This window comes from Danio rerio, chromosome 9, assembly GCF_052040795.2.
Source record: "Danio rerio strain M-AB ecotype USA chromosome 9, GRCz13ab, whole genome shotgun sequence".
Taxonomy (NCBI): Eukaryota; Metazoa; Chordata; class Actinopteri; order Cypriniformes; family Danionidae; genus Danio; species Danio rerio.
Window position 1 is genome coordinate 39,447,297 of NC_141029.1, and position 27,998 is coordinate 39,475,294.

A 27,998-nucleotide genomic window follows, 5' to 3' on the forward strand; every position below is an offset into this window, starting at 1 on the left:
ATAATCTCGTCTTCTAGACAAAACGTCTAAAGATTTGTTAAATCAAGAATTATCTACTTGGAAAATAAAATGTCATGAGGTAAGATTAATAAAGGGTGACACGGTGGCATGGTAGGTAGTGCTGCCGCCTCACAGCAAGAAGGTCACTGGTTCGAGCCTTGGCTGGGTTAGTTGGCGTTTCTGTGTGGAGTTTGCATGTTCTTCCTCCATTCGGATGGGTTTCCTTCGGGTGCTGCGGTGTCCCCCATGCACAGTCCTAAGACATGCGGTACAGGTGAATTGTGTAGGCTAAATTGTCCGTAGTGTATGAGTGTGAATGAGTGTGTATGGATGTTTCCCAGAGATGGGTTGCAGCTGGAAGGGCATCCACTGCGTGAAATATGTGCTGGATAAGTTGGCGGTTCATTCCACTGTGGCAACTTCGGATTAATAAAGGCACTAAGCCGAAAAGAAAATTAATGAATGAAGATTAATAAAAAAAAATCTTGTTTTTTCAAATTAAAGCAGGTATATTTTTATATAAAAAAAGAACATGTTCATGTTTGAAATCATTAATTCAAAAGGAAGAGTAATATCCATAGCACACTGACATATTTGTTTGTTTAAAGCATACACCCTCTTAAAGAAACAGTTCATCCAAAAACACAATGATTCTAATCTATTAAGACCATTTTATTGCTATTTTTATTTCTTCATCCACTCATTTCAAATCCGTTTGAGTTTCTTTCTTCTGCTGAACACAAATCAAAGATGTTTTGATGAATGTTGGAAAAAACAGGCACTGACGTCTATAACATTGTAGTATTTCTGTGCACTGGTTTGAAACATTCTTCAGAATATCTTGTTTTGTGCTTAACAGTAGAAAGAAACTCATAAAGGTTTGGAACCACTTAAGTGTATGTAAATTATGAAGGAATTTTCATTTTTGGGTGAACTATCCCTTATTTACAAACTAAATTAAATTATATTAAACAAAATTTATAATATTAAATAAAAATAGCTATTTATATACGTATGCACATATTTGTCCACAAAACATCTCAAGCATGTAAGCATATAGGCCTTTAGATCACAGAGCATTAGAAGCTCGTTTAAGTGTGTATAAACTTCTGTCTGGTGGTGTAGAAAATCCTGGGGAAACATCCCCTGAAACATCCGACCACATCTACGTCTTCACGAATGGAGAAATTATTCCACTCCATTGTGCAAAAAGCATTTAGACGACGGCTGAACTTTTGTTTTTCCACCCAGCATGGTGCAACGATAGTCTATTTTCCCATTAGATACAGCCATCATGTAAATTAATAGCCACAAGCACATAAATAGAATAATAAAGGATTCGAGAATGAACCGTCATTATCTTATTTCTCCTAAGCAATTGCATTAGTCAGATATGACAGATTCAATAATGTCCACAGAAACTCAGACTACATTCTGAAAGACAAACTTTGTCACACATTGTAAACTGATCTGTGCAAATCTGCTCCATTTGTGTACCAATGGGACTGGATCAACAGATGAGGAAGAAAAGAGAAGCCGAGTTTCTTTTCAACAGCTCATGTAATAGAAGCCACTTACAGCGAGTCTCAAACCGGCAAGGATGGAGCGCAGTATGTGGGTGGGACTCAATCATTCTACCTTGAGCTCCCCCATTGTGCCAACACAGTGACGCCAGCACCATCAGATGCTCTAAGCCCATGAGACGGCCGGTCCCCTGTGAGGAATCCTGCTGCCTCATCCAGCCGGGATGCACAGATACCCCAGACTGAGCTCATCCAAAACAATGTCTTAGGATAGAGAAAATAAGACCAATACTTTGAAGAGGATGGTGGTGGTGGTTATGAAAACTTGCTGTGGATGAATGATTTACATTTTTTGTGCATTGAACTGTAAAGCAGTTGTTGAAAATAATAATAAAAATGAATGTGTCACCAGAGGTTCATGTAAATCAAATTGCTGGAGTTTCACGCAGGGTGACTCAGTGTGGCGAGTTATAGTGAGTCAAAAGTTGAGTTTTTGACTTTACATCTCAGGCATTGAAATCAAATGTAAAAGTTTGGGAAATATGTTTGCTTAACTTTCTGGTCCAGATATATAGAGTCAAACCTAAAATTATTGGTACCCCTGGCGAATTCTGACTTAAGTTTTTGTTTAGTGTAAAAAAAAAAAAAACCTGAAAAACTTTTTTTTCCCCCAGTGATGCCTCATGTACATAGATTTATAATAACTCCTGTGTCATTTTTGGTCAAAACAAAAACTTGCTGGCTGAATAAAAGTAAATTTAAGTCAGAATTTGGCAGGTGTATGAATAATTTCAGGCTTGACTGTATGTATACATAGTACAATTCAAGGCATAATTATTAGCTTTTATTTATTTATTTATTTATTTAAACATAAAAACAATAATAGTAATAATATTAATAATAATAACAACAAAAAATAATTAAAACTTAAAATATAATAATAGTAATATTTATAATATTACTATTATAATTATAATTAGTAATAATAATAACAACAACAACAACAACAACAACAACAACAATAATAATAATAATAATAATAATAATAATTATTATTATTATTATTAGTAGTAGTAGTAGAAGTAGTAGTAGTAGTAGTAGTAGTAGTAGTAGTGGTAGCAGTAGTAGTAACAGTAGTATAATAGCAACAACAACAATAATAATAATAATAATAATAATAATAATAATAATAATAATAATAATAATAATAATAATACTAATATTGTATTGTTATTTTTTGTAATATATTTTCTTATTTTTTTCTTACATTTACCATGTGCTGTTTAAATGAAAGAAGATTTTTTGACACATTTTAAAACATTATATTGATAATAACATAATTCTGTTAACAAATTTCATTTTGTATTTGTCAAGATGACAGTAAATCATATTTTACTACTTATTGTGTAAAATATTAATATTTAGCCTAACATGAAATGTAAAAAAGCTCAAAGGTTAATTAGGTTAAGTTAGGTTAATCAAATGAAAAATCCTTGGACAACAGTGGTTTATTCTGTAGCCAATCTAGAGAAGAAAATGTAAAGGGGGCTAATAATATTAACCTTAATAAATAAAATTGCTTTTCCTTCAGCCAAACTTAAACAAAAAAAAATACTTTCTCCAGATGAAAAACTTCAATAGGGCATAATTTAATCAATTTGAACGTTTTCAAATATTTTTTAAAAATATATTTCAAATTTATTCAAATTTATTTACAATTCAGAGGAGGGCTAATAATTTTGCATTGAACCGTATACAGTAACATTATAATTAAATAAATGTACATAAATTATTGTAGCTAAAATATATACATAATAATGTTGATAATTCATTTGTCTTAGTGTTAAGCACATTAGAATATTCAGAAAAGTGGATTATTATTTATTTAGATTATTACAGTGACACAATATGTCTTAGTGAGCTTGACAAAAATTTCACTGAAAATTATATATACTGTATAATAAATATACTTATATATACAATTTTATATAAATAATTACTTCTAATAATTTGTTTTTTTGACCTCTAGACTTTTAATGGCAGTGCACCATTCTTTGACATAGAAAATAATTCTTTCATTTTGACCAACAATGAAAGAGAAGATGAAAATTTAAATAACAATAATTTACTATAATAAATAAACAAGTTTATTATTAAATTAAATAAACACATATAGAGGTATCTAAGAGACCAATTTTGAGATGGTTTGCATTGACTAATAATTAAGGTTGGTGTAGCCTGATTTGAAGCTTGACATTTTGCTAAATAAAAAAAAAACTTTTATGATTATTTCATTGCTCCAAACAAGTCAAAACCTCCCTCAATTTCAAGTACTATGAATCATTTAACTATTGCCTCAAGATACCTGCTACAGCCAATAAAAGCAAGCATCAGCAATCAGGAATTGCATGCTTTATTTATATAGTTGAAACTTGACATTTTGTATTGAGATCTATTTCTTTAGGATATGCAAATTGTCTTGTAGAAAGTGTCCAGTGTTTGATTGGTAGTGCACATTACACCCTTCCCAATTTCCCTCATTCATTGTTTCACGGAAATGAGGACAGCAGGTGTGTTATCCACAGGTCAGCACAGTGAATAACTCAAAGGGTAAGAATCAGCTCTTTTCACGCCATCCCGGGCCTGGGTGAAGTTGAAAAGGCTGCTGCTGCTCTCCTCTGCCAACGGCTGCATGTTTGGCACCAAGACGTACATTTCTGAGATGAGCTGGCTTTCTGTCAGCACCATTACACTCCTGGCAGAAAGATGCAGGATAGCTCTAATGGGGTGGGGAGAAGGACAAAAGGAGACAGAGAGAGGTGGCATGCAGGTGGAAGTGTGGACAAAAGCCGGATGAAAAGATGAAGAATGTGTGAATGTGATAGGAATGAACGCAGGAGAGAGGGCACTATACAGACATCAGGCTGCTCCGTGACAATGGCTTATTCTAAGGAGAAAATGAAAGCATATAATAGAATCTCTCACAGCAAGATGTGATTTACTGTATGGGTGTTCAAAAATGGTTGCTGGAAGGTTACAAAAGGTTCTACCAAAGTACATCAATTATTACTGGTTTTGATACCAAATGAAAATTAATTCATCAATTCATTTTCCTTCAGCTAAGCCTCGTATTTATCAGCGAAATAAACCAGCAACTATTACAGCGTATGTTTTATGCAGTGGATGTCTTGCCAGCTGCAACCCAGTACTGGGAAACACCCATTCACTCAAACACTACGGCCATTTTTTTCTACTCAATTCACCAGTATCATCGTCTTTGGAGCACCCGGTTTGCACCCTACATGTGTGCAAACTCCACACAGAAATGCCAACTGGCCCAGCCGGGACTCAAATCAGCAATCTTCTTGCTGTGAGGTCACAGTATCCACTGAGCCACCATGCCACCCTCCAAATTAAAATCATAACATATATATAGCTAAAGCTTTTGGATAAGACTCATGTTCCTTAGGCATTCCTAATATTTTAGGAGATTTCAGCTATTTTATTTTTTCAGCTTTGGAGGATGTGTCAAAAATGTGTCATACTGTGCTGATATATTCACAAGTTCTTTAAAGTCTGCAGTCAAATTACAAAGTTTTGATATGAACTACCAGTCAAAGTGTGGAGCTGTTTTTTTATACCCTCTTAGTTGAGATTGCATTCATTTGATCTCTATCTCTGTCAACAATAACAAGCTGTGTCTCATTTTAGAGGCTGCATCCTCCGAAGGGTGCATTTGAAGGGTGCTGCGATATCACGGTACATTCATTCATTCATTGTCTTGTCGGCTTAGTGCCTTTATTAATCTGGGGTCGCCACAGCGAAATGAACCACCAACTTATCCAGCATATGTTTTATGCAGCGGATGCCCTTCTAGCTGCAACCCATCTTTGGGAAACATCCATACACACTCATTCACACTCATACAATGCGGACAGTTTTAGCCTACCCAATTCCCCTGTACCGCATGTCTTTGGACTGTGGGGGAAACCGGAGCACCCGGAGGAAACCCACGCGAACATGAGGAGAACATGCAAACTCCCCACAGAAACGCCAACTGACCCAGTCAAGGCTCGAACCAGCAACCTTCTTGGCGACAGCACTACCTACTTGTGAAGGGGAAGGGCTTTAAAATTTACCACTAAGAAATGGGACAGCACTACAACACCTGCACACTTCATCATATGTCATGGCATTCTCTTGCTTAATATGACACAGACAATGGCGACTGCAGTAGTTATTCCAGTTCTGTTATTTTTTGGACTGTGTTTAAAACAAAATTACATCAGCAGTTGAGAAAGCATGCGCTGTGGTTTACCATGGCCATGCTCGTTTTGTTTACTTCACATGCTACTAAGCTGTGCCTAAGGAGACAATAAAGTCTCAATGTGATTTTGTTTCTCCTGATAATTCAGGTATATTTCATAAAAAGTGAATGTTTATTATAATTCATGTAAAAAAAAAACATGTGAGTACACATTTTCTATCTGTTTTAAAGTGAATAGCTTATTTACAGTTGGTAATTGAGTAGAGTAATTTAGATTAAGTACAGGTAAACCGACAGTTGGTCTGAGTAAATAATATGAATTTATCTCCGTATGTGATAATTGAATATAAAATGACTCATTATTTGCATATATTGGTTTTATGTTTGTTAGATGTATGAAGTTTATTAGAGTAACATTGATAATTGGTGTCAAGTGTAACTTTAAATGATACAAATAACAGACGCGTGATTGTGCTGTGAGTTTAGTATTACTATGGTAAATGGTTATATATTGAGGTATTTACAGAGAAAAAAAGAGTGATTGAAAGAATTTAAAGTGTATTCTGTGTCATACTGATAAAGAAGGTATAATGTTCATATGTGTTAATGATAAGAAAGTACAGAGTGTATAAGTATTTAAATACTTCATTGTTGTAAAAACATAAATCAATACAAAAGAAACAAACTGTATGTTTGATAAAATAAAACATGATCTGTTAGAATGTGTTTGCTATAATAAGAATGTTAATAAACAGATGCTCCTAAGCTGTGCTTGGGGAAAGTCAATGAAGTTTCAATGTTGGGATTTTTATTCTGCCTATGAGTTCTGCGGCCGGGACCCGTAACATAGGCTAGATCGTCTCATTTCAAAATTCTCGGTTCAGCTTGTGTGGACTTCGAAGGACTCACCTTTGAAGTCTGCATCCTATGGAGGATGCAGCCTCTGCAATGAGTCACAGCTAATATTATAATATTAATAAACTTAAATAACAGTCTTCTATTCCAATATACTTCAAAACTAAATAATTCCAGAGATGGAAAATCTGAATTTTCAGAAGCCCAATTTCAGGTGTCACATAATCCTTCATGAATCGGTTCAGCTTGTGTGGACTTCGAAGGACTCACCTTTGAAGTCTGCATCCTATGGAGGATGCAGCCTCTGCAATGAGACACAACTAAAAAAATTAAATAACAGTCTTCTATTCCAATATTCTTCAAAAGTAAATAATTCCAGAGATGGAAAAGCTGAATTTTTAGAAATTTGGTGCTCAAAAAACAATTGCGAATGTTGAAAACAGTTGTGCTGCTAAACATGTTTGTAAAGAGATTTCTTTCAGAAGCTGGCATGTGCTTTTGCTTGGCACATACTGTATGATCATGGCAATCACAGTAGGATCTGCACCAGAACAGTCTGAGATTGCCTGAATGAGTTTCAGCCCACTTGAAAACAATCTCTGAAGTGGTTTGCTTGTGGTGAGGAAGAAATCCAACCCAAAATACCAATAAAGCAGTTTTTATCACAGTGTATGATGAGTTAATGAGAACATTGCATGAAAAGCAGAACTGTTTGTTTTGTTAGAGTAATGCCTCTCAAAATAAATGATGAGGCAAATATCAAGGGAAATGTCTGAAAGAAATTTGTTCGGAGGGACATATTGAGGAATATCCATGTAAAACATCAATGCTTGAGTTTTGTTTAATAAAAATTGAAAACATAAAAACAGCTACAAATCATGACACAATAAGTGACTGGATGTTTTATCCATTTCTTTCAGTGATATGAGCTGAATCGCCTGGCAAACACGTGTGATATCTGATTAATGAGAGGACAATTTAGTAGCATATGGACAATTTTTAGCAATTTTTTGCTTGGTCAGAAACTCTGCCTTGCAAAACAAACTGTACTACAAAGAAACTGCAACAATTTAGAGTTTGATTCACTACATTGAAATCTTAAGAAGTGAAAAGCTGCAAATAAATTGACAGAGCAACAGTCAGTCAGTTCTGGAAGAAAAAAACTAATTCCCTCCATTAGGAAATTGATTTACTGATTAACCTTTAAAGCAGACCTGTAGTGAGCTCTGATGCAGTAAACTGATTATATGCTTCTAGATGGAACACTCTATTAACATTAATTATACTTATTTAAACAAAATGTGTTTATGAGTGGAATTTGTGCAAAAAAAACTACATAATGCTATACAGAATAATCCCACCAATCAGAGATTATTTTATGGAATCATGTGACAAAAGAAGTCCTAATGTCCTTCTATTATTCAGTCAAAAATGTCAGGGTTCTGTCACTCTGGTGTTGTGAATTATTGTTTTGGTGGCAGAGTCCGGACACTGGCCCTGTCTTGTCCTGTTTCTGTCATTGTGTGTGTGTCTGTGTGCGCGTGCGCTGTCGTGGGTGTGTGCGCTCCCGCTTGATGCGGACGAGCGGGCTCTGCATGCCTCGGACGGGCGCGTTCTTGTACTCGTGTTTGTGTTTTCGTGTGTCTGCAGTGAGGTGTTTCATTCCCAGCGTCTCGGTTCAGTTGGTTTAGGTTTTGGTCAGCGCTGGGATGAAACATGCACGCTGCATGTGTGAGTGCACAGTGAGTGCTTTCATTCATCGTGTACTCGTGTCTTGCGTTCTGTCTTCTGTTGGTGTTGTTTAGCATGTGTTGTATGTTTACATGCACCGCGTGCTTGTGTTGTCATAAACACGCAGTTAATGAGTTCTCATTGGCTGCGTGTTCTAGTCTAGTTTTATGTGAGTGCATGGCTTGTGTTGTCTCTGTGTCATGCGCTTTCCCTTCTATTGTCTAGTACCACCCTCCTTATTAACCCAATATAAGTTAATTATGTTCATCTGTTTGTGTGTTAATTTAGTCCTCCATATAATCCATTTATGTCTGCCGTCCTGTGCCAGTTCGTCGTCAATGTTTCCCTGTCCTGTGCTATCCAGTCCTGTTTGTCCTGCCAGCCCGGTCAAGTTTGTTTTTTGCCTTTTTATTCATGTTTTCCCCCTCAGGGTAGTTTGTTTTGCCTTTTTGTTTTATTTGTATTTTATAATAAATCCTTATTTATCTGCAATTGGGTCCTCGCTCCTTTTTCCCCAAACCCTGACCATGACAAAAAAATGTATTTTGCTGCTTGTTAAAACTTATTTAAAATGAGGCTGAAATGGGGGTGCACAAGTAATTGGGTTTTGTTCAATTGAGTTAAAAACTTGTAAAAACTAATAAATTAACTTAATTCATTCATGTTGTTCCAACGCAAATCAATTATGTAGAGGACCCAGCTTTTTCATTCATTCATTTTCCTTTGCCTTAGTTTCTTTTTTATCAGGGGTTGCCAGAGTGGAATGAACTGACAACTATTGCAGCATATATTTTACACAGCAGATGCCCTTCCAGCTGTAACCCAAAACACTCTCATACTCACACAAACTCATACTCTACACACACACACACACACACACACACACACACACACACACACACACACACACACACACACACACACACACACACACACACACACACACACACACACACACACACAAAATGGATAATTGGATGACCTCAATTTAGTTAAGGGCAGGATTTTCAAACAATCGATTTGTTTAGCACCACCTAAAAAAAAACTATTTACACAATTAGATGCAATTGAGTTTGTCCAACATGATTTTATCAAATAAAAGTTTAAATAGATTTGTATTTTGTATTAGTAGACTGTCTGCTTAATATCTGTTGATACTGCTCCTTCAACAGACATTTAACTGACTATAGGAAACTTTGCAAGTACATGCCAACTTATACTAACCCCAACCTATCATTCTACTTATAATCTAATAAAAAAATAGTTGGCATGTAGATACAATGTAACTTAAATTCAACAAATGGACCATCAAAATAGTGTGACCTGTATTTTATTTTTACTTAAACTCGAAGGTCTGATAATATCATGTATGTCTGTTGTGTGTCATACATTTTAAAGTCTCCTAGTTTAATTTGAAGTTATCCTAAATAAACTAAAAGCAATTTAAAGTATATTTTATGAGTAACATATACAGTTGTTAAAGACTGATCTCAGAACTAACTTTAGGACAGTTATGGCTCACTGAGCAAAACAACAAACTACATTTTTTGCTATTTTCATTGCCAACAACCAGAGCATGGGTGCTTCTGCAAGGTGGTGATCTTAAAACTCAAAGAATTACATGAAAACCTTCTAAATCTTCATACTATAGTGACGATTAACCTTGATGGCAGAGGCTATTTACACTAACTCCGCCCACGGTAGGTTTAACCAAAGTCAAAACTGTCACAATGTGCTTTAATCGGGGTTAAATGCTAGTCAAATTAAGGATGAATAATAAGTGCAAATAGCCGCTGCTTTAACTTAAGAGTTTACAAATTTAAATGGACTAAACATAAAACAAATAAATTGGCCAAAGAAAATACAACAGTTGTGTTGCTTCAGCTTATTTTAAACAGGTAGTTTGAACAAGCACCAGTAATAATTTGGTTTACCCAATTCACCAATAACAGAAGTCTTTGGACGGTGCAGGAACCGGAAGACCGAGTGGAAATGGGAAGAACATGCAAACTCCACACAGAAATGCCAACTGGCCCAGCTGGGACTCAATCCAGCAACCTTCTTGCTGTGAAGTAACAGTGCTAACCACTGAGCCACCATGCAGACCCACCCAGCACTTTTTTACAGCGTAAAACTTCCTCTTCCTTTACTTTAGTCTCCCATTATTGATTCTCTGTCATGTGTTCATTTTAAATTTGCCTCCCCTCTCACCTCCATTGTGTAGTCAAACACACTCTCTAAAGCTGGCGAGGTGCTGCTCATCAATTTGGACTCTGCCTTCACTTGTGATGCTCCAGTTAGTGGAAATGAAAAAAGATCTGCCTTGTTTATTCACAGTTTGGTTTCGCCCAGGAGAGACACAAAGGCGAAGGTGAGACAGAGGAAAATGAAATTGCACCTAATCCCCTCCACAGAGACGGTGAAGAAAACTTCGGCAAATTTACTAACGTCATTGAAACAAAACCCTAGACGCAGATTTGTGAATATGCGAATGGAGTGACTTATTTAAACCCTGATTGTTGTGCATCCGGAGGTACACCGAGCATCTGAGGTGAGAGAAAATGACAGTCAAATGTTATTCAGTCTTCTACCACAAGCTGCTTCATGCATGAAACATTATGAGCGGTCTGTGAGGGAGAGCATTCAATAAATGTCTGCTACATCCACCGGATTCGGCAGAGAGATTACCGAGGGAATAAAAGAGAGATATGCACTAGCAACAACAGGTGGGAAAGTCACCGCAGTGTCATTTCATTGCTTTATTTAGACCTCGGACAGTCCATGCTGACCTTTCTACTGATTTTTAGTGCCAAGCCAGAATAAAATTTGGTACTTTCACTAAGGATGCCCCTTGCTCCCTTTGCTAGGCAGATTTGCTTTGAACACTGTCCAGACAGTTTTGGGAGCCGACCCATTCACCCAAAGCCTTGACATACTGCCCAAAGTAACAAAGCCCACAGCAGGCAAGAATAATATTTCAGAGAAAGAGGGTGAACGTTAATAAACACTTACCTGAATTAGTGAAATGTTGCTGAGATTTAGTCTGAAGAGGTAGTTTCTGCAAATTAAAATGATGAGAGGTTGTTAAAGGCTAGTTTGGCCATCCATTGGAGATACATTGAAAATGTACCTCTAATATGTCATAGAAAATAGATAGACACTGGACTGCTTACCTTGCTCCGACTATAAGTTCATTCCTGGTTAGGTCAAGGGTCAGCTGGGAATAATCCCTTACACCAGGATGCGAGAAAGAGGAGATCAAAGGACTTAGAGCTGTAAGACAAAAGCCAAATTGGGTATATTAGTGATACAGTATAAAGTTTCCCATATTTTTTTCAAAAGTTGAAACTTTATATATTTCAAAAGTAACCTTACATTGATAGGGAAAAAATCCTGGTTGTAAATAAATTCTAAAGCTTTAATCTTGGTATACGGCTTTGTCACAATGTTGATATAAGCTGCAAAACATTACTTTAACAGATATAATAACAAAACTATTTGTGTAGTATTGCTTGTACTTATAGTGTTTTGCTTTTGTTGTTTATACATGTTCAGAATAAGTAAATATTTCAACCAAATCTGATTGTAAAATAATTATAAACTACAAAAGATTCATTAAAAAATGTTTGCTAATGCATTCAAATCAACAGTGAAAAGTACCACATTTATTACAGTTACTATGCTAATATTAGTAAAAGAAAAAATATGTATACTGTTGAAGTCAGAAATATTAGCCCCGCTGTTTATTTTTTCCCCAATTTCTGTTTAACAGAGAGAAGATTTTTTCAACACATTTCTAAACATAATAGTTTTAATAACTCATTTCTTATATCTGATTTCTTATTTCTTTTCCATGATGACAGTAAATAATATTTTATTAGATATTTTTAAGACACTAGTATTTGGTTTAAAGTGACATTTAAAGGCCAAACTTGGTATAAGAAGTTAATTAGGCAAACTATTGTAACTAGACAAGTTATTGTATAACGTTGGTTTGTTTGGAAAAGAAATATAGCTTAAAGGGGCTGATAAATTAATTAATATGTTTTTTTTTTTTTTTAACGTTTTTTATTCTAGCCAAAATAAAACAAATAAGACTTGTCTGCAGTAATGAGTATGGGGCTAATATGTTTTTACATTTTTAATTCATGTGGTTGTCTTGATGAGTGATGCTGTTGTGTGATTGTTGTATGTCACCAGTGTTAAAGACAACTTTGCTTTCTGTGCCAAGTAGAACAGACAATACAGTTTAAACTAAAACTAAACTAAACTAAACTTGTAATTAGTATATGATTTTAACACGTTATAATAATAATAATAATATTTCTTTCCATTAAATAGCGCTTTTCTGGACACTCAAAACACTTTATACATTTTTGGGGGGAATCTCCTCATCCACCACCAGTGTGCACCATCCTCCAGGATGATGCAACGGCAGCCATATTGCACCAGACACCTGCTGATTGGTGGAGAGGAGACAGAGTGATGAAGCAAATTATGATGTAGGATAAGTGAATGGACAGAGGCCAGTGGGCATATTTGGCCAAGATGCCAGGGTTAAACCCATACTCTTTTTCGAAGAACATTCTGAGATTTGTAACGACCACAGAGAGTCAGGACCCCGGTTTAACGTCTCATATGAAAGACGGCGCTCACTGAGCAGGATAGAGTCCTCATCAATATACTGGGGTGCTAGGACCCAAACAGACTGCTGGTTGAGCGCCCCCTTCTGCTCTCATATCACCACATCCGACAGCTAGTTTTAGTTTATTTGTTTAGTTTAGTTTAATACACTAATGTATTAAATGGTTTCCCAATGATGGGTTGCAGCTGAAAGGGCCCCAGATTAATAAAGGGACTAAGCCGGAAAGAAAATGAATGGATGAATGGATTAAATGAACTATTGGAGCTTTATTGCACTGTGTTATCGTACAGTTGGCCTATAAATAGCCAAGAGTATTTTCAATCCATATTTCAGCATGTACCTGTAGTAGGGCAGATTATTGAAAATGAACTATAAAACTATACAATAAAGTCTCAAAGCATTTTGCGTTGTTTTGAACACCACTGCAAATACACTGTGAATATTCCTAAAAAGCTTTGATATTAAATAATTAATTATTGTATTCTGAAGTGCCCACATTATCAATATCATGCATGTGAATTATTACAGTGTATCGAATTACTGGATATTGGTATGTTTATTTCAAAGTACATAAGATGACAACCAACTCAAGGACTCGTATGTAGTTCAGCAAGGATTAAGCAATACAAGATCCACAATGGAGGCCAATAATCCAGGAAAATTGTTGTAGTTTCTTCCCATGAGTTCTCAAAAACATTTGAGGAGGAAGAGAGAGCTCAGCTCAAAGCAATAGCCGGGCCTCTTCAAGGATACTGATCCTAATTCAACATGACACTTAGTCAAACCTCTGCTTACCCAAGGAATCTCAGAACATAAAAGCGCTGTTTGATGCAAAGTTTCGGAAAATCAAAACAATTTGCCCTGGCAAATACTTACAGCACACTGAAGTGGGAATTACATGAGACAGAAAGAGCATTATGTAAATATAAAAACCACTTGATCTATTGTTAATCTTATTGTGGCTTAGTAAATGGGATTTTGCTCTAAAAGGAACCAGTAAAAAGATCTGTTATCCTTCCATACAAAACAGGATCTCTCAGCAGTATCAGGATTTGCCCAGCCAGCTACAATCAGACATCTTTCCCTAATATTGCATAATTCAGTTTTCAAATGATGTTTGTACTCTGAAAATGTTTATTACATTTCAGGTTATAGTTTCACTTTTTCTGAGAAATGTAAAATCTTTACATTCATGACAAATTAGATTGCCTTGGGGTACTCAATAACATCAAATTAAATTAACTTCACACACACACAAAAAAAAGAAACTTTCATAATAACAGCAAAAATTTAAATCGATAAACAAATAAACAAATAAAAACACTTAAATTGCAGGGGAATGCATTAAATATTAAAACTAAAAAGACACACTCTCTGTTTCAAACTAGATTAAAGATCTATTTAGAAAAGGATATGCACAATGCATCAAATAACTCTACAATGGGCGTGTGTGCTTCATGCTGGTGAGTGGGTTTGACAAACCACTTGTAGGATACACTCTTCCTCTCTTTAAGCACCTGGCACTTTGTTAGTAATACTTTTACAGTATTATATGTTTTATATGTTTGCTTGTATAGATTAGCTTTTTTCTTATAAAAAGTGGCAAATGTATGTGGCAAATACAATTTTAATTGGGGGAAATCTAAGTTTGAAAATGGGATGAAATGCAGCATCCCAAATGCATTTTCACATAGATATCCTTAACTTTTTTTTTTTTGCTCTCTATTCTCTCTCACACATTATATGTGGATCCTCATACAATAATGTGCACCTTTTGTAAAGCTGCTTTGAATCAATAATTACTACAAAAAGTGAGATGAGTTGCAGCTGGATGGGCATCCGCTGTGTAAAACATATGCTGGATAAGTTGGCGGTTCATTCCGCTGTAGTGACCCCAGATTAATAAAGGGACTAAGCCAAAAAGAAAATGAATGAATGAATGAATGAATATTACATACACATTTGCATCTTGAAGCCAAAGTACATGAATGAATGAATGAATAATTTGTCCCTCAGATAAAAAATTAATGAATACATCAGATGTCAAGTGAATACAGATGCAACATTGTGGACTAAGTTGCAGATGAACACAGCTGCAATGCTTTCTCACAGCACAGGTCAAATCAGCGGTGAAACTGGTTTCTATTAACAAGACATCAATAAATACCACTTCATACAGTCCGAAATGTGTGATGGCAGATGGAGTCATCCAGATGCTGGGGTCATCCCAAACAATCCGTCACTCACATGGGAAAATGGCTGTATCGCATAAATGTGAGGATGCATTTGCACAAAATGCACAGGGAAAAATAGAAAAAAGCTTGCTGTTATGTAGATGAATTAATATATTAACCAGCTCAATGAACCATATGGCTACTGTATATCATTCAGGGATTATTTATGGGAATGATGACAGGGCAACAAACACAATCTGTACTATAATGTCCTCCTCACCCACAATCCATCTCACCCATGTTAAAATGTGCTTATGGCCTCTGATGACTCTGATACGGTGTCTTCAGAGAGAATCATAGAAATCTTTATTGGAAATCATATTTCAAGAACAGCTGTTTTCAGGCAGTGATTAATGACTGAGGAGGACAAGACAGGGTCTTTTTATTCTTTATATAGATAAAAAATGTAGCACAAGCTTGAGGCTTATGGAGTTTATTGATCCATTACTGTAGGTCAAGAGAGAGAAAGCTCACAGTCTATAATATAACACCGGGGTTTCCAACCTTTTATGTCAGCAAACCACTGTGACCTATGTTTACTTGAAGGTTAGGCCTTTATTTACACCATATGAATTTATTAATGTTTTTCTTTCAATATATGTAATGCAGTTTTCATTTTTGAGTTGTTTTTTGTTGGTTAATGTAAAGGTAAATAGCTATATAAAAATAAAATAAGGATTAAAGTAGTTATTCATGTTAATAATACAAATGGGCATACATTGTATGTACTGTACATGCTTCATTTAGTGTAATGCCATACACTTTCAGCTTGATTTTGGTATAATCAAAAACAATAAAAGTAAACATTTGATCAAATGTAAAGCCACATTACCAACATTATTGGCAAAAAGCTTAAATAAAAAACACTGGAGTTTATTAAATGAAAAACAAATCAAATTGTACTCATTTCCTGAAAAATAAGTTTGGACATACACTATGAGGTTTCCATCCATCAGCAACAATATATAACGTATCTGACACAATCTACCGGATATTACTTCCTCATACAAGAGTAGTATTGATGGTCACCGTGTGTGTTTTGTTTTGGATGCTATAAGAATTTTGAAAACATAAGAAAATCGAGCAGATAATTCACAGGTGTATCTATGGGGTTTTATCTATTGTAATTTACACATTTTTTTTATATGAACAGGACATTTTTTTTAATGTATACACAATTAGCAGCTTCAACTGGTCAAAACCTGGTTTTTAATAAAATTTTGAGCAGTCAAAATGTAACAATAAGTACAAAATTCTAAACCCTTTAACTTTCTACATCTCAACAGTACATGATGAAAATGTACATGATTTGTGGGATCACTACAAGGTTGAAAACTATAAATTACCAAAATATTTATCATTTGCTTTTGTTTTTAAGGTCTGTGAGCATTTTAAGCCAGTTTAAAACATTCAGACGCAAGAAATTCTAATGCTCGTACATTTATAAACCATTGATTGTATTTATGTAGTAAATACACAATGTAGACTATGCGGTGATATTTTATATTTGATTATTATTTTCTTGCCCGAATACTGCTAGACTCATAGAAAACCATTTGTATCTGTGCTCCACTGTATTTATCAGTGCTTGTGGGTTGGTTTATTATTTTCAATGCAGATGCGCTAAACTATAAAATCATCCAAATAATTCATTTTTATTTGACTTAGTCTCTATACCAGAGGTTGCCACAGTATAATGAAGTTCCAACTATACCAGCATATGTTTTATACAGAGGATGCTCTCACAACCCAGTACTGAGAAACAACCATACACTCTCACATTCACACACACACACACACCCATAAACTACAGCCAATTTAGGTAATTCAATTTACTTATAGCACGTCTGTTGACTGTGGGGGAAACCGAAGCACTCGGGAGGAAACCAATGCCAACACAGGGAGAACACGAAATGCCAACTGTCCCAGCCAGGACTCAAACCAGTGACCTTCTTGCTGTGAGGTGACAGTGCTAACCACTAGGGATGTAACGATTCATTGTAAATGGATTCAAATATGTGACAATTCAAATCGGTAGAAATGTAGAACAAATCGCTATACATGTTTTGAACAGAAGGGGCGCTGTGCCATAGACATCTATACAAAAAAAAAAAACAATTAATAAGCCAAACCAAGCAGACTAGATGATTTGCAGCTCCGCTTGCTCCGATGAGTGCTACGGAGATCATCCAGTGCATCAGTGTCTTCATCATGAAAGTGTGAAGATGTTTTTTCAGACTGAAAGAGAAAGTTGTTCTGTTATAGAACCAGATAGTAGATTATTTTTACCCCGTCCTTTTAAAATTAGTCCCTTTATTAATCCGGGGTCGCCACAGTGGAATGAACCACCAACTTATCCAGCATGTTTTTACACAGCGGATGTCCTTCCTGCCGCAACCCATCTCTGGAAAACATCCACACACACTCATTCACACACACACATACCCAATTCACCTGTACCACATGTCTTTGGACTGTGGGAGAAACTGGAGCACCCGGAGGAAACCCACGCGAATGCAGGGAGAACATGCAAACTTCACATAGAAACGTCAACTGAGCCGTGTTTCGAACCAGCCACCCAGCGACCTTCTTTCTGTGAGGTGACAGCACTACCTACTTCGCCACTGCGTCGCCTAGTCTATGCATATTTTCTTCTTATTATTATTGAATATTAAAAAAAAATGCTCAACATTATCTCTGCTTAAGTGTAACATTAATTATTCACCTTCATGTTGAACTCCTGTCTCTATCCTCCTGTATAATCAGTAATTTTATAACAATTTTTTATGCCAGTGACCAGTCCACTGGAGCAGAGGGCATGTTGACCCCCTCTGTACACACTGCTCTCTGCTTTAGAAAAGGCTTTCTTCTCCACCAGCCATCTAAGTCATTGTAAATGTGCAAAGATCTCAGCTAATGTCAAAAAAAATAGATATGGTGATATTTCATTTTAAAAATGTAAAATTCCAGCACAGTCAGTTTTTGGTTTGTTTATATTAATGAGTCTTCTTTAGTTTCTATTGTTCTTTTTAGGAATTTGTTTTTAAAATAGCAATTTAGTCATAGCAGAAAATGAATGATTTTTTAAAAATAATTTTATTTAAAATTGTGACAAAATTGTGAGATTAGTATCGTGAATCGTATGGAATCGTGAGTGAGATGACTCGTTACATCCCTACTAACCACTGAGCCACAGTGCCGCCCACTCCAGGTTTATTCCAAACAATACAAAATTATGAATTCTTTCTAAATAGAGCCATTTATTTCATCTGGTGAAAGCATACTCAATATCGCAATACTGTGTGTAAAAAAAATAAATTGCAATGTCAGTTTTTTCCAGTTTTGTGCAGCCCTACTCCAGAGTCACCCGAGTTAGTCCAAACCATGCTGGAGTTAAACGTCAGATGAAAAAACGAAAAGCTGATCTTTGCAAAAGCAAAGAAACTCTGTTCAGCTGTATGCCTTCCAGGCTCAAAACACTTTACCCACTAAACCCTCACACCATAAACAGCTCCAATTCCCAATGGCAGTTTTCAAGAAAACCAACACCAGCGCTTCGAGCATTGAGGATATCTGAATGTTTGTTTTTATTTGCTTACAGGAGCTGATCATAAAGTGCCGTTTTCGACAAAATTCTACACCTCAGTGAGTTTTATTTAAAAGGTGGTTTGATATGCGCGAGCAGCTTCCACACATCATCAGCTCTGCCTGCACGGCGTCCAGCAATCCATATGCAATAAAAAGAGATAAAAATGAGGGCCGGGCCAGAGGAAGGGTTGATGGACGATTATTGCATTTTCCTCACCAAACATGCAACGGAAGAGATTAATGCGTTAGCCAGCAGATCCGAGGGACAAGAACAGGTTCAACAGCCTGAATCCAAGATGCTCCTGAGCACATGAATCATAATCATTATGTTTTTTTGTTCTCAGAGATTTACAACTGACTGCTTCTTAATATGCTGCTCGCAGAGGGGAGACAGAAAGTGTGGTTTTGGCCACAATGTTGCAGGTATTGATTGCAATACTGCCATTGTTAAGCTACAAATCACATGAACACGAGCTAATAACCAGTACCAGATTAAAACAGACTTTTTGATTATACTGGAGGAGGTACATATACAACCACAAATCAGAAATAGTTGGGACAGTATAGAATACACACATAAAAAAAGAAAGAAGTGATTTCTAAATATACTTTGACTTGTTTTTCATTGCAGACAGTACAACAAACATTTCTTAATGTGTTTCTTATGATTATTATTGTTTTTTATTTCAAAATAAACACGTATACCAGATTTTGAAGCACAATATGCTGCCTTCTTTTATAAGGACACCCATGCACTTTCAACAAGACAATGCAATACCACATTCTGCACACATTACAAAAACCTGACCGTGGAGAAAGAGGATACAGGTACTTGACTGGCCTGCCTGCAGACCTGACCTGTCTCCAAAAGAGAACGTGTGGCACACTTTTGAAGTGCAAAATGTGACAAAGAAGACCCCGTACTGTTCAATTCAATTTAATTCACCTTTATTTGTATAGCACAATGTAGATTGTGTCAAAGCAGTGTCAGTTGTACTGTGGTACTGTTGCCACCTTAAGACTTGTTTGCTGGAAGAATTGGACAAATTTACATCTGAAACACACCATCACTTGGTGTCTGCAGTCCCTAAACATCTTTTAAGTGTTGTGAAAGGGAATGGCAACATTACAAAGTGGCAAATGCTTTACTAATTGAACTTTTTTTTTTTATGTGTTGCAAGAACCGAGTGGGAAAAAAAAGTCATGAGGAAGACATTAAATAATATTTGTAATATTGTCTGCAATGAAATACAAGTCAAAGTAAATTTAGAAATCACTACTTTATTTTTTATTTGCGTTTTCCATACTTTCCCAAATTTTTCTGATTTGGGGTTGTAGATTTTAAATATGGATTTAATTCAGGCTAACGGATGTAGTTTTTTTTTTTTCACTGGTAGCTGAAAGCATAATTAAATTGGCCGTAATATTTCATTAATGAGCACCCAAGGGTGGATGATGTGTAGAACTATGAATCATATAAGTTCAGATTCTCTTGAAATCTGACAAAATTTCTAAGAGATCACAATCCACATGCACAATCGTACACCAATTATCCTTAGTAATCTGACAATGTGTAAGGTCATAGAAACTCATTAAATGGTGTTGTTTTGATAAGCTGAAGGTCAAAAACTGATTAAGGATGACACACCTTTTTGGCGCAGTTCTGCAATCTTGCTTGGCAACCCCTTTAGAGACATTCAGGCATTTCAATGTAAAAATGTTTGTTATTTTTTAAGAGAAAAAAAAATCTAATATATATCTAATAAAAAGTAAATAATAATAATAATAATAATAATAATAATAATAATAGTTATAATAATAATAATAACATAATAATAAATAATACATTAAAAATATAATATAATTGTGTTTTAGAGCAGTGGTCCTCAACTCCCTGGCCGCGGACTGGTACTGGTCCGTGGATCAATTTGTACCGGCCCGCACAAAAAATTATGAATTATTTTTGTTTTATTTATTCCCTGAGTCTGAACGATCTTTTATTTTGAAAAATATTTTATTCTAAAAAAAAGTCTCGGTCACTTGAGTGCCAAAATTTTACAAACAAGCTAGCAAGTAAGAAACAAGAAACTTTGGAAAGTTTGGAAAGTTTTTACGAAGGGGAAACGACCAGGTGAAGGACCCACAAACTGCCAAAGAATGCATTCGCAAACCGTTTGTCAACAAATCAGGTGAATCCAGCATGTCTGTGCAAGAAGATCAACTGCTTTAGGTCGCATAAATGTAGATTGCAGATGGCGAGCTTGTTCACGGATCAAATTTTTCCCATGCACAAGTTCATTATTTCCAATGAAGATGTGCGGCTTGTGTTCACATATTGGTAGCAATGCGCTCATGCCCCTACAGGTGCACCTACTGTAGTTAAAAACATCTTCAGAATGCCATTAGCACTCATGTGACAAAAACTTACCGATCAGCTTTATATTTTGCATTGAATTATTGACATTTCGGTAGACTAATTATCTCAAACACTGCAGTGCTTTTTAATTCTCTCCATAAATAAAACTGGGGCCAAGGGTCACGGTAAAATTATCGAGCGTTGACCGGTTCATGGTGATAAATAGGTTGGAGACCACTGTTTCATATAGGGCATAAAACATTAACATGAGCTAATGTCTTAATAATTCTAAAATGACTTGTTTTTTTTGTTGTTTTTTTTTAAACTCTTCCAAACTTGTCTCAGATTTGTCAGATGGCTCACTTTGTTTTGACTCATCTACTGCTTACAGCAAATAACATATTGCCATATTGTTTTTATAGTAAACAACAAAGTGCAAATAAAAAGTACTTTCAGAAATCACTCAGCTTCAGTGAGAGTTAAGTTGCAAAGTAGTGTTAAGAGTAAATGTTTAGCTTTGATAAAAAATGCATCTTCTGGACAACATGGGCCAATGAAAATATCTAAGGGTGGGTTAAAGTGTGCAAATGTGTCATTGATGTATATAGACTGACAACAGAATTGACACTTGGATTTCTGATGATTCATTTTGGCAGTTCAGAATCAATTTGATTCTTTTAAAAACAATATCGTTATATGTTGCTCACTTAGATCCTAACATTTTTAGGTGTTTTTCATTCATAAACATCTACATGCTAAAAGTAATATTCAAAAGAGATTATAATACGAGCACTTTAATTGCGAATACTTTAGAATAAGTAGATTGGAATGGTTCTCTGTTGGTAGAGAGAACTTATGTAAACACATTTTAATTACAACAATTGATACTCATCATCAAAAACAGACTTAAAACATCACTAAAAATGAAACAAAATAAATGTTACTGTGAAAGTTAGGTTTAGTAATCAGACATATTAAGCATAGTTACACATGAAAACAAATGTAGATGATTCAAATTATTCAAACAGCTATCATAAAACTACAACACTATGCAAATGAAAAGCCATTAACCCTAATCCACAAACAGCATGATCATGGGTTTTTAAAACATTGCATTAAATTTTCTTTTTAATCATTATGTTGAAACGCATATTTCCCCCCCTGAATGTTTGCTGAATTCATTGCTTTAAGCTTATAACTAAATACAAAACACAATTAAAATGTAATATCCAAAATGTGGTTAGGGACTAGATTAGCGAACATGTTATGCAGTGCTAGGCAGAAAAGAAAAGTTATCACTGAAAAACTCTTTCCAAAAGAACAAGGGTGAGACTAAGCCAATATCACAAGAGCAGCAGACCTCTGTGGAATCAATATGAGAAAGTGAATATGGATCACCATTGACTGTTGCGAGAACAGGCAGCATGTAATGACATATCTGTTTATGAACGAAGCAAAATAATTTAACATGTAAGCACAAGTGCTGTCGCGCCATAGCTACGGTCATCTAGTTCATATTTAGCATTTCTCCACTCAAAATCTCTCATCTCAGCTCAGAGAATCTTATCAGGAGTTGCAGACTGGAGCTTATCTGAGTGCAGTCCGAATTTGCTTTTGTTTAGTCTTCTGGTCTCCTTTCTTATGTCCGCTGTGTGATTTCCCTGCTGTTGCGTCCCCAGTTGTCAATGCATGAGCAGAGAAAGCCTCAGAAATCTAAATCCTCTTACGCCGTGATTCTGAGACAATGAGCGTCCTAAGAAATGCCATGGCACAACAAGAGAGGACAGACGTTGGTAAGGGCACTCCGGGGACGAGGCTGTAAATCGAGGGTTGGTTCAGGTCAGGCAAACATCTAAAAGAGCACCGTTCACAAAAGCCAATGAGACAAACCTAGACTTGCGATTTCAAGAGGCCATTGGAGCGTAAAACGTCTACAATGAATGGGATAGGGCAAGTAGACGAGCAGAATCTGTTCAAGTTCCATTACATTCACAGTTAGCAATGCTCCAACTGAACCCCAAGGTGAGGCTCACTTGCAAACACTACCAAACTTGAGTCTACTTTTGGTGTCTGCTGTGACAGAGGGCCCAACAACATGACAGAACTGTTCAGGCATCAGTGGCTCTGAAATCACCAACCAATTAGATGGAGGTAGACAGCAGTAAGAGCTTGAAGTTAAAGAACAACATTGCTTTTTTTTCCCCCTCTCAAGGTCCCTCTAAATGTAGCCGGTGGTTAAACAACAGCACTATTACCCACTTGAGATTGGTTTCTGAACATGTTCTACAGACGAGACAAACAATCTCAAGACAATTACAATGGCCGGCTTAGGGGAAGGTAGACAATGGCTGTGTGGCACCACTCCTCTTGGGACAGATTACTGTAATTCCAGCCTAACAGGTTAGGACTTTGCATTAGGCTCTTGGCATTGGATTTGCAAGGACACACCATACCCAATACTATTTAAATCGTTCCTTTTTCCATTTCTTTGTGGGCCATAAAAGTCTGAGATCCAAATCTGGTAACTATAGATGTTGGTTGCATACAACAATAGGTGGAATTCAGTAGAGAGCCGTTTGGACAAACCGCATTTTTGTGTTTTTAAATGCATGACGCAGGCCAGTCTACAAGTCTGGAGTATTTATTACACAGCGCTTTATTACAATCCTTTATTCTGATTGGTCTGTTGTGACACTCTAAGGTCAATTACTGTACATCCCCATGATGACTAGTCAATCACTGAGCAGTGCAGAGCTACATAATGACCATTCCTTTGGGATGATATTTATTTTATGTCTTTTCCCTGATTACGCTGTCAAGGTTTAAGTATAAAAGATAATGCAGATCCAGCTGGTTGTTATTGCAGTTAATGTAGCCGGCAGCTAGTTCTCTGCAACTCTCACATGGTCGCCCACTGAAGCTAAGCAGGGCTGGGCCCTGTCAAAACCTGGATAGTGAAAGCTAGGTTGTTGCCGAAAGTGTTGTTGGTGAGGCCAGCAGGGGGCACTCAACCTGCGGTCTGTGTGGGTCCTAATGCCCCAGTATAGTAAAGGGGACTCTATACTGGTCAATGAGTGCTGTATTTCGGATGAGATGTTAAAAACCAAGGTTCCGACTCTCTGTGGTCGTTAAAAATCTCAGGATTTCCTTCAAAAAAAGTTGGGGTTTAACACCGGCATTCTTGGCAAATTTGCCCACTGGCCTCTGTCCATCATGCCCTCCTAACCATCCCCATATCATAATTGGCTACATCACTCTATCTCCTCTCCTCCAATCAGCTGGTGTGGTGTGCGGTCTGGCGCAATATGGCTGCTGTCGCGTCATCCAGGTGGATGCTGCACACTGGTGGTGGATGAGGAGATTCACCCCCAATGTTTAAAGTGCTTTGAGTGTCTAAAAAGTGCTATAAAAATGTAAGGAAATATCATTACTATTACTATTATTATTATTATTGTTGTTGTTGTTGTTATTATTATTACATGCACTGTTTTACCATGAAGTGGTTTGTTTTGCGATAACAATCAGCTGGATGCACACTATCCTGTTTATTAAATTGCTACTTCCAAAATTTAAATAACTGAATGCAAAATATTAGTTTTTAATTAGTAATATTTAAAAAGTTTAGTTATTTGCAAGTGGTAAATTCAAACTAAACAGACATTTAGGATATAGAGCATTAAACATCTTAGAGTCCAAAATTTTCACATTCTTTTTTGTATTTCTTATCCAAAAAAAAATTAGTTCAGCACAGAAACCTGGCACAAAAAATGAGATATTACTTAATGAATCAATTGTTTAGTAGGTCTTTGAAAAAAAAAGTTAAGCATACAGTAACCAGCATACAGTAGGCTACAGCAGTGGTTCTCAACCATACGCTACAATCTGCCTTTATTTTGCACTTTGTTGTCATAAAGTGCTCTGTGCTGCAAAACAAAGTGGATTAATTTGTCAGATGCAATTATAGATTTTGGCGTTAACTTGAAAAAAGGGTCAGAATTGTCAAAACACCTCTTAACATGCTTGCCACAGATGCAAAAACAAACAAAAAACAATTAACCAATACTAAATTACCAGTATTAAATTTATAGTAAACTTTTTTATTACTGATGAAAATTTATAAATATGATGTGATGTGTGTTTATACATATAAACAAAAAATGAGGTTGTATTTGTATTTATTTTTTACATTTTGAACTTAGTATGCAATTAACTTTATTGCATGGCTTTTGACAACATTCATAATTAGATGTTGCTCTGAGATAAAAACACTTTCAAAATCTTACTTTTTTTGTTTTTTAAAGAATGCATTACATTGCAATAACTATTGCAAAGATGCAAGAGAGCAGCAGCTGTTTGTGAAATGCGACAGTGAGTCTGCGATATCCAGATTACCTACTTTAACTAACTGCACAAAAAAAAATGGATTCAAGTAGAAATAACTCAAATGCAAAGCTTCTACAAAGAAAACATTTTCTAGCAAGCAGATGGGCCTGTGTCATCAGTTTTTACCTCTACTGCCGTTATCGTGAATAACACACCTCAGAATGCTAAAACTGACCAATCACAATAAAGTGCTCCAGATTGAGAGCTGTGTAATGAACCCTCATAATGACCATTGCCAGTTATTGAAGTATAGCAATGCTATATAATGGCTATATAATGACCTTTTCCATTATTAGTGCTTCTTCCTTGCCTCACCCCTGATCACCCTGTCAAGATTTAATTTGCGATAACAGCTGGATGTACATTATGCTTTACTTAAATGTGTCCTACAAAGAAAATCTAGGCATAGCTAAGCATAGACAATTTTTAAGAGTTCAGTTTATGGAAACGGCCATACAGCGAGGTAACAAATACATGTAGAACTGATGAGTATTGTGTTTAATGCACACTTAAGCATCATGTCTATCACTCAGATTTTTATAACCTTTTAATCTGAAGGACAAAATAAATCATGTCCCTTGAAGTGTTTATTCAGGATTTAACTCTGTTAACAGTGATACCTGTATGCATTGCTTACATATTCAACAATTTACTTGGATTAAAGAAAGCAAAACAGGTTCCTGGAAGTTGTACTAGCTATTGATCAATATTTAAGGAAGTAGGACGCTTTTTTTTTAGACTATCACATTTCATTACCTTTGTAATCCTATAATTCACTAAAATGTCCCTTTAAATAAATGTTGAAAAAATGTGGGGTAACACTTTATTTTGATGGTCAATTTGAGTCTTACTGTCTGCTTAATATCTGTTGATACTGCTCCTAAACAGACATTTAACTGACTATAAGAAACTTTGCAAGTGCGTCAACTTAAACTAATCTCAACCCTAACCCCAACGCTAACCCCAAGGCTAGCAGTCTTCTTACAATCTAATGAGATTTAGTTGAAATGTAACTTAAATTCAACAAACTGGCCATTAAAATAAAGTGTGACCTAATGTGGATGCAAATTCCACCAAAATAGGATGAAAGTGCAAGACATATCTAACAGCACCTCTTTATATATATTTAAGACAAAAATATATTATAAACAAGCATGGGATGATAACCGATTTTAAGGTTTACCGCGGTTTTGAAAATTCAACGTTTTAAAAACATTAAGATTTTCTGTTATACCCTTCCTAACGTAATTGTAAGATTTTTTAATGTGTTTTTTTACAACTATTTTATAGATTTATTTAGGGCAACAATATCACCAGCAGAAAAGAACCCTCTATATTAAAAGCTACTAGTAAGCCCACGATTCAGGAAACATCTGAAAAACAAAATTGCTTATAAACCAACATACAGCATGCTAAAGACCTCAACAGTGCTGGGACTTATTTCTTATGCAAAGAAAAGAAGTTCCAAAGAAAAGGAAAGTAAATAAATGTGTTTTTGAAACTACTGAAGGCAGCAAAAGTCAATGATTTATTTTAGTTTACGGTTTTAAAATATTTTAAATATTAGAATAAAATATACTGTGTTCAATGGGGAAAAAAAATTGTTGTTTATTACCAAGACATTTAAAAAGAATTTATTTTATAACAGTAAATACCATGATGTCATGAAACCGTGATATTTTTATTAAAGGTTATCATACCATCAGAATCATTTACCGCCCCATGCTTAATTATAAATAACACATTTTGTTACTCTTTTGGAGCATAATTTAAAAATTACTCTAATTTTGATTTCAAGAGCAATTCTGCGATATACTGTAACCCTAATATAACATAATTTAAACATCTGAAATTTAGATACTTATGCCATCTAAACATTCATGACCGTTTCAGCACATTTTGCAACTGCTTACAGCAGAGGTTTTTTGCTGAAATGCTGCAAGCGTTTAGCAAATTCGCCTCAGTGTTTGTTGAGTTTCATAAGCCTGGAATATCTCAGCTCAGCATATGTGTGTGCAGTGATATGTTGATATCCTTGTAGATAGACCAGGCACGCAGGTGTGATTGTGCAAGCTTAGTCATGAGGAAAAAGGGGGAAAACAGAACAAATGCATACACCCACACAATAAAAATCCATCCAAACAAGGTCCCCAGATATCTAAACTTATCTGAGAGTCCTCGCAGTACCAGCATGTTATTGCTGCTGCGGGCTTATAGATATGCTCACCATGATTTTAGAGGGATTGTCACGTATAACATGCAAGGAAAAATATATATATGGATTTTCTCAGTGAGAAATAAGTATCAGGTAGCTTTCAATATGGTGTTATATAACCGTACAGCAAAAGCTTTAGGTTTCTTAAAGTGCTAGTCATATGTTTGATCTCTTGAAATAAAAGCTTTCAATGCAAAAGCT

General features: G+C 35.7%; 1 protein-coding gene across 3 annotated transcripts in view; it reads right to left on the bottom strand.

Annotated features, from left to right (window-relative positions):
- sema5ba (sema domain, seven thrombospondin repeats (type 1 and type 1-like), transmembrane domain (TM) and short cytoplasmic domain, (semaphorin) 5Ba) overlaps positions 1–27,998 on the bottom strand; it is a 273,670-nt gene that overhangs the window by 125,772 nt on the left and 119,900 nt on the right. For all 3 annotated transcript variants that reach the window (XM_087268166.1, XM_087268164.1, XM_087268165.1), the window contains exons 4-5: positions 11,550–11,649; positions 11,389–11,434 (exon numbers count right to left, since the gene is read on the bottom strand). In XM_087268166.1, the coding sequence (XP_087124292.1) occupies positions 11,389–11,434; positions 11,550–11,649 (146 nt within the window). The remainder of the gene's footprint in view (positions 1–11,388; positions 11,435–11,549; positions 11,650–27,998) is intronic.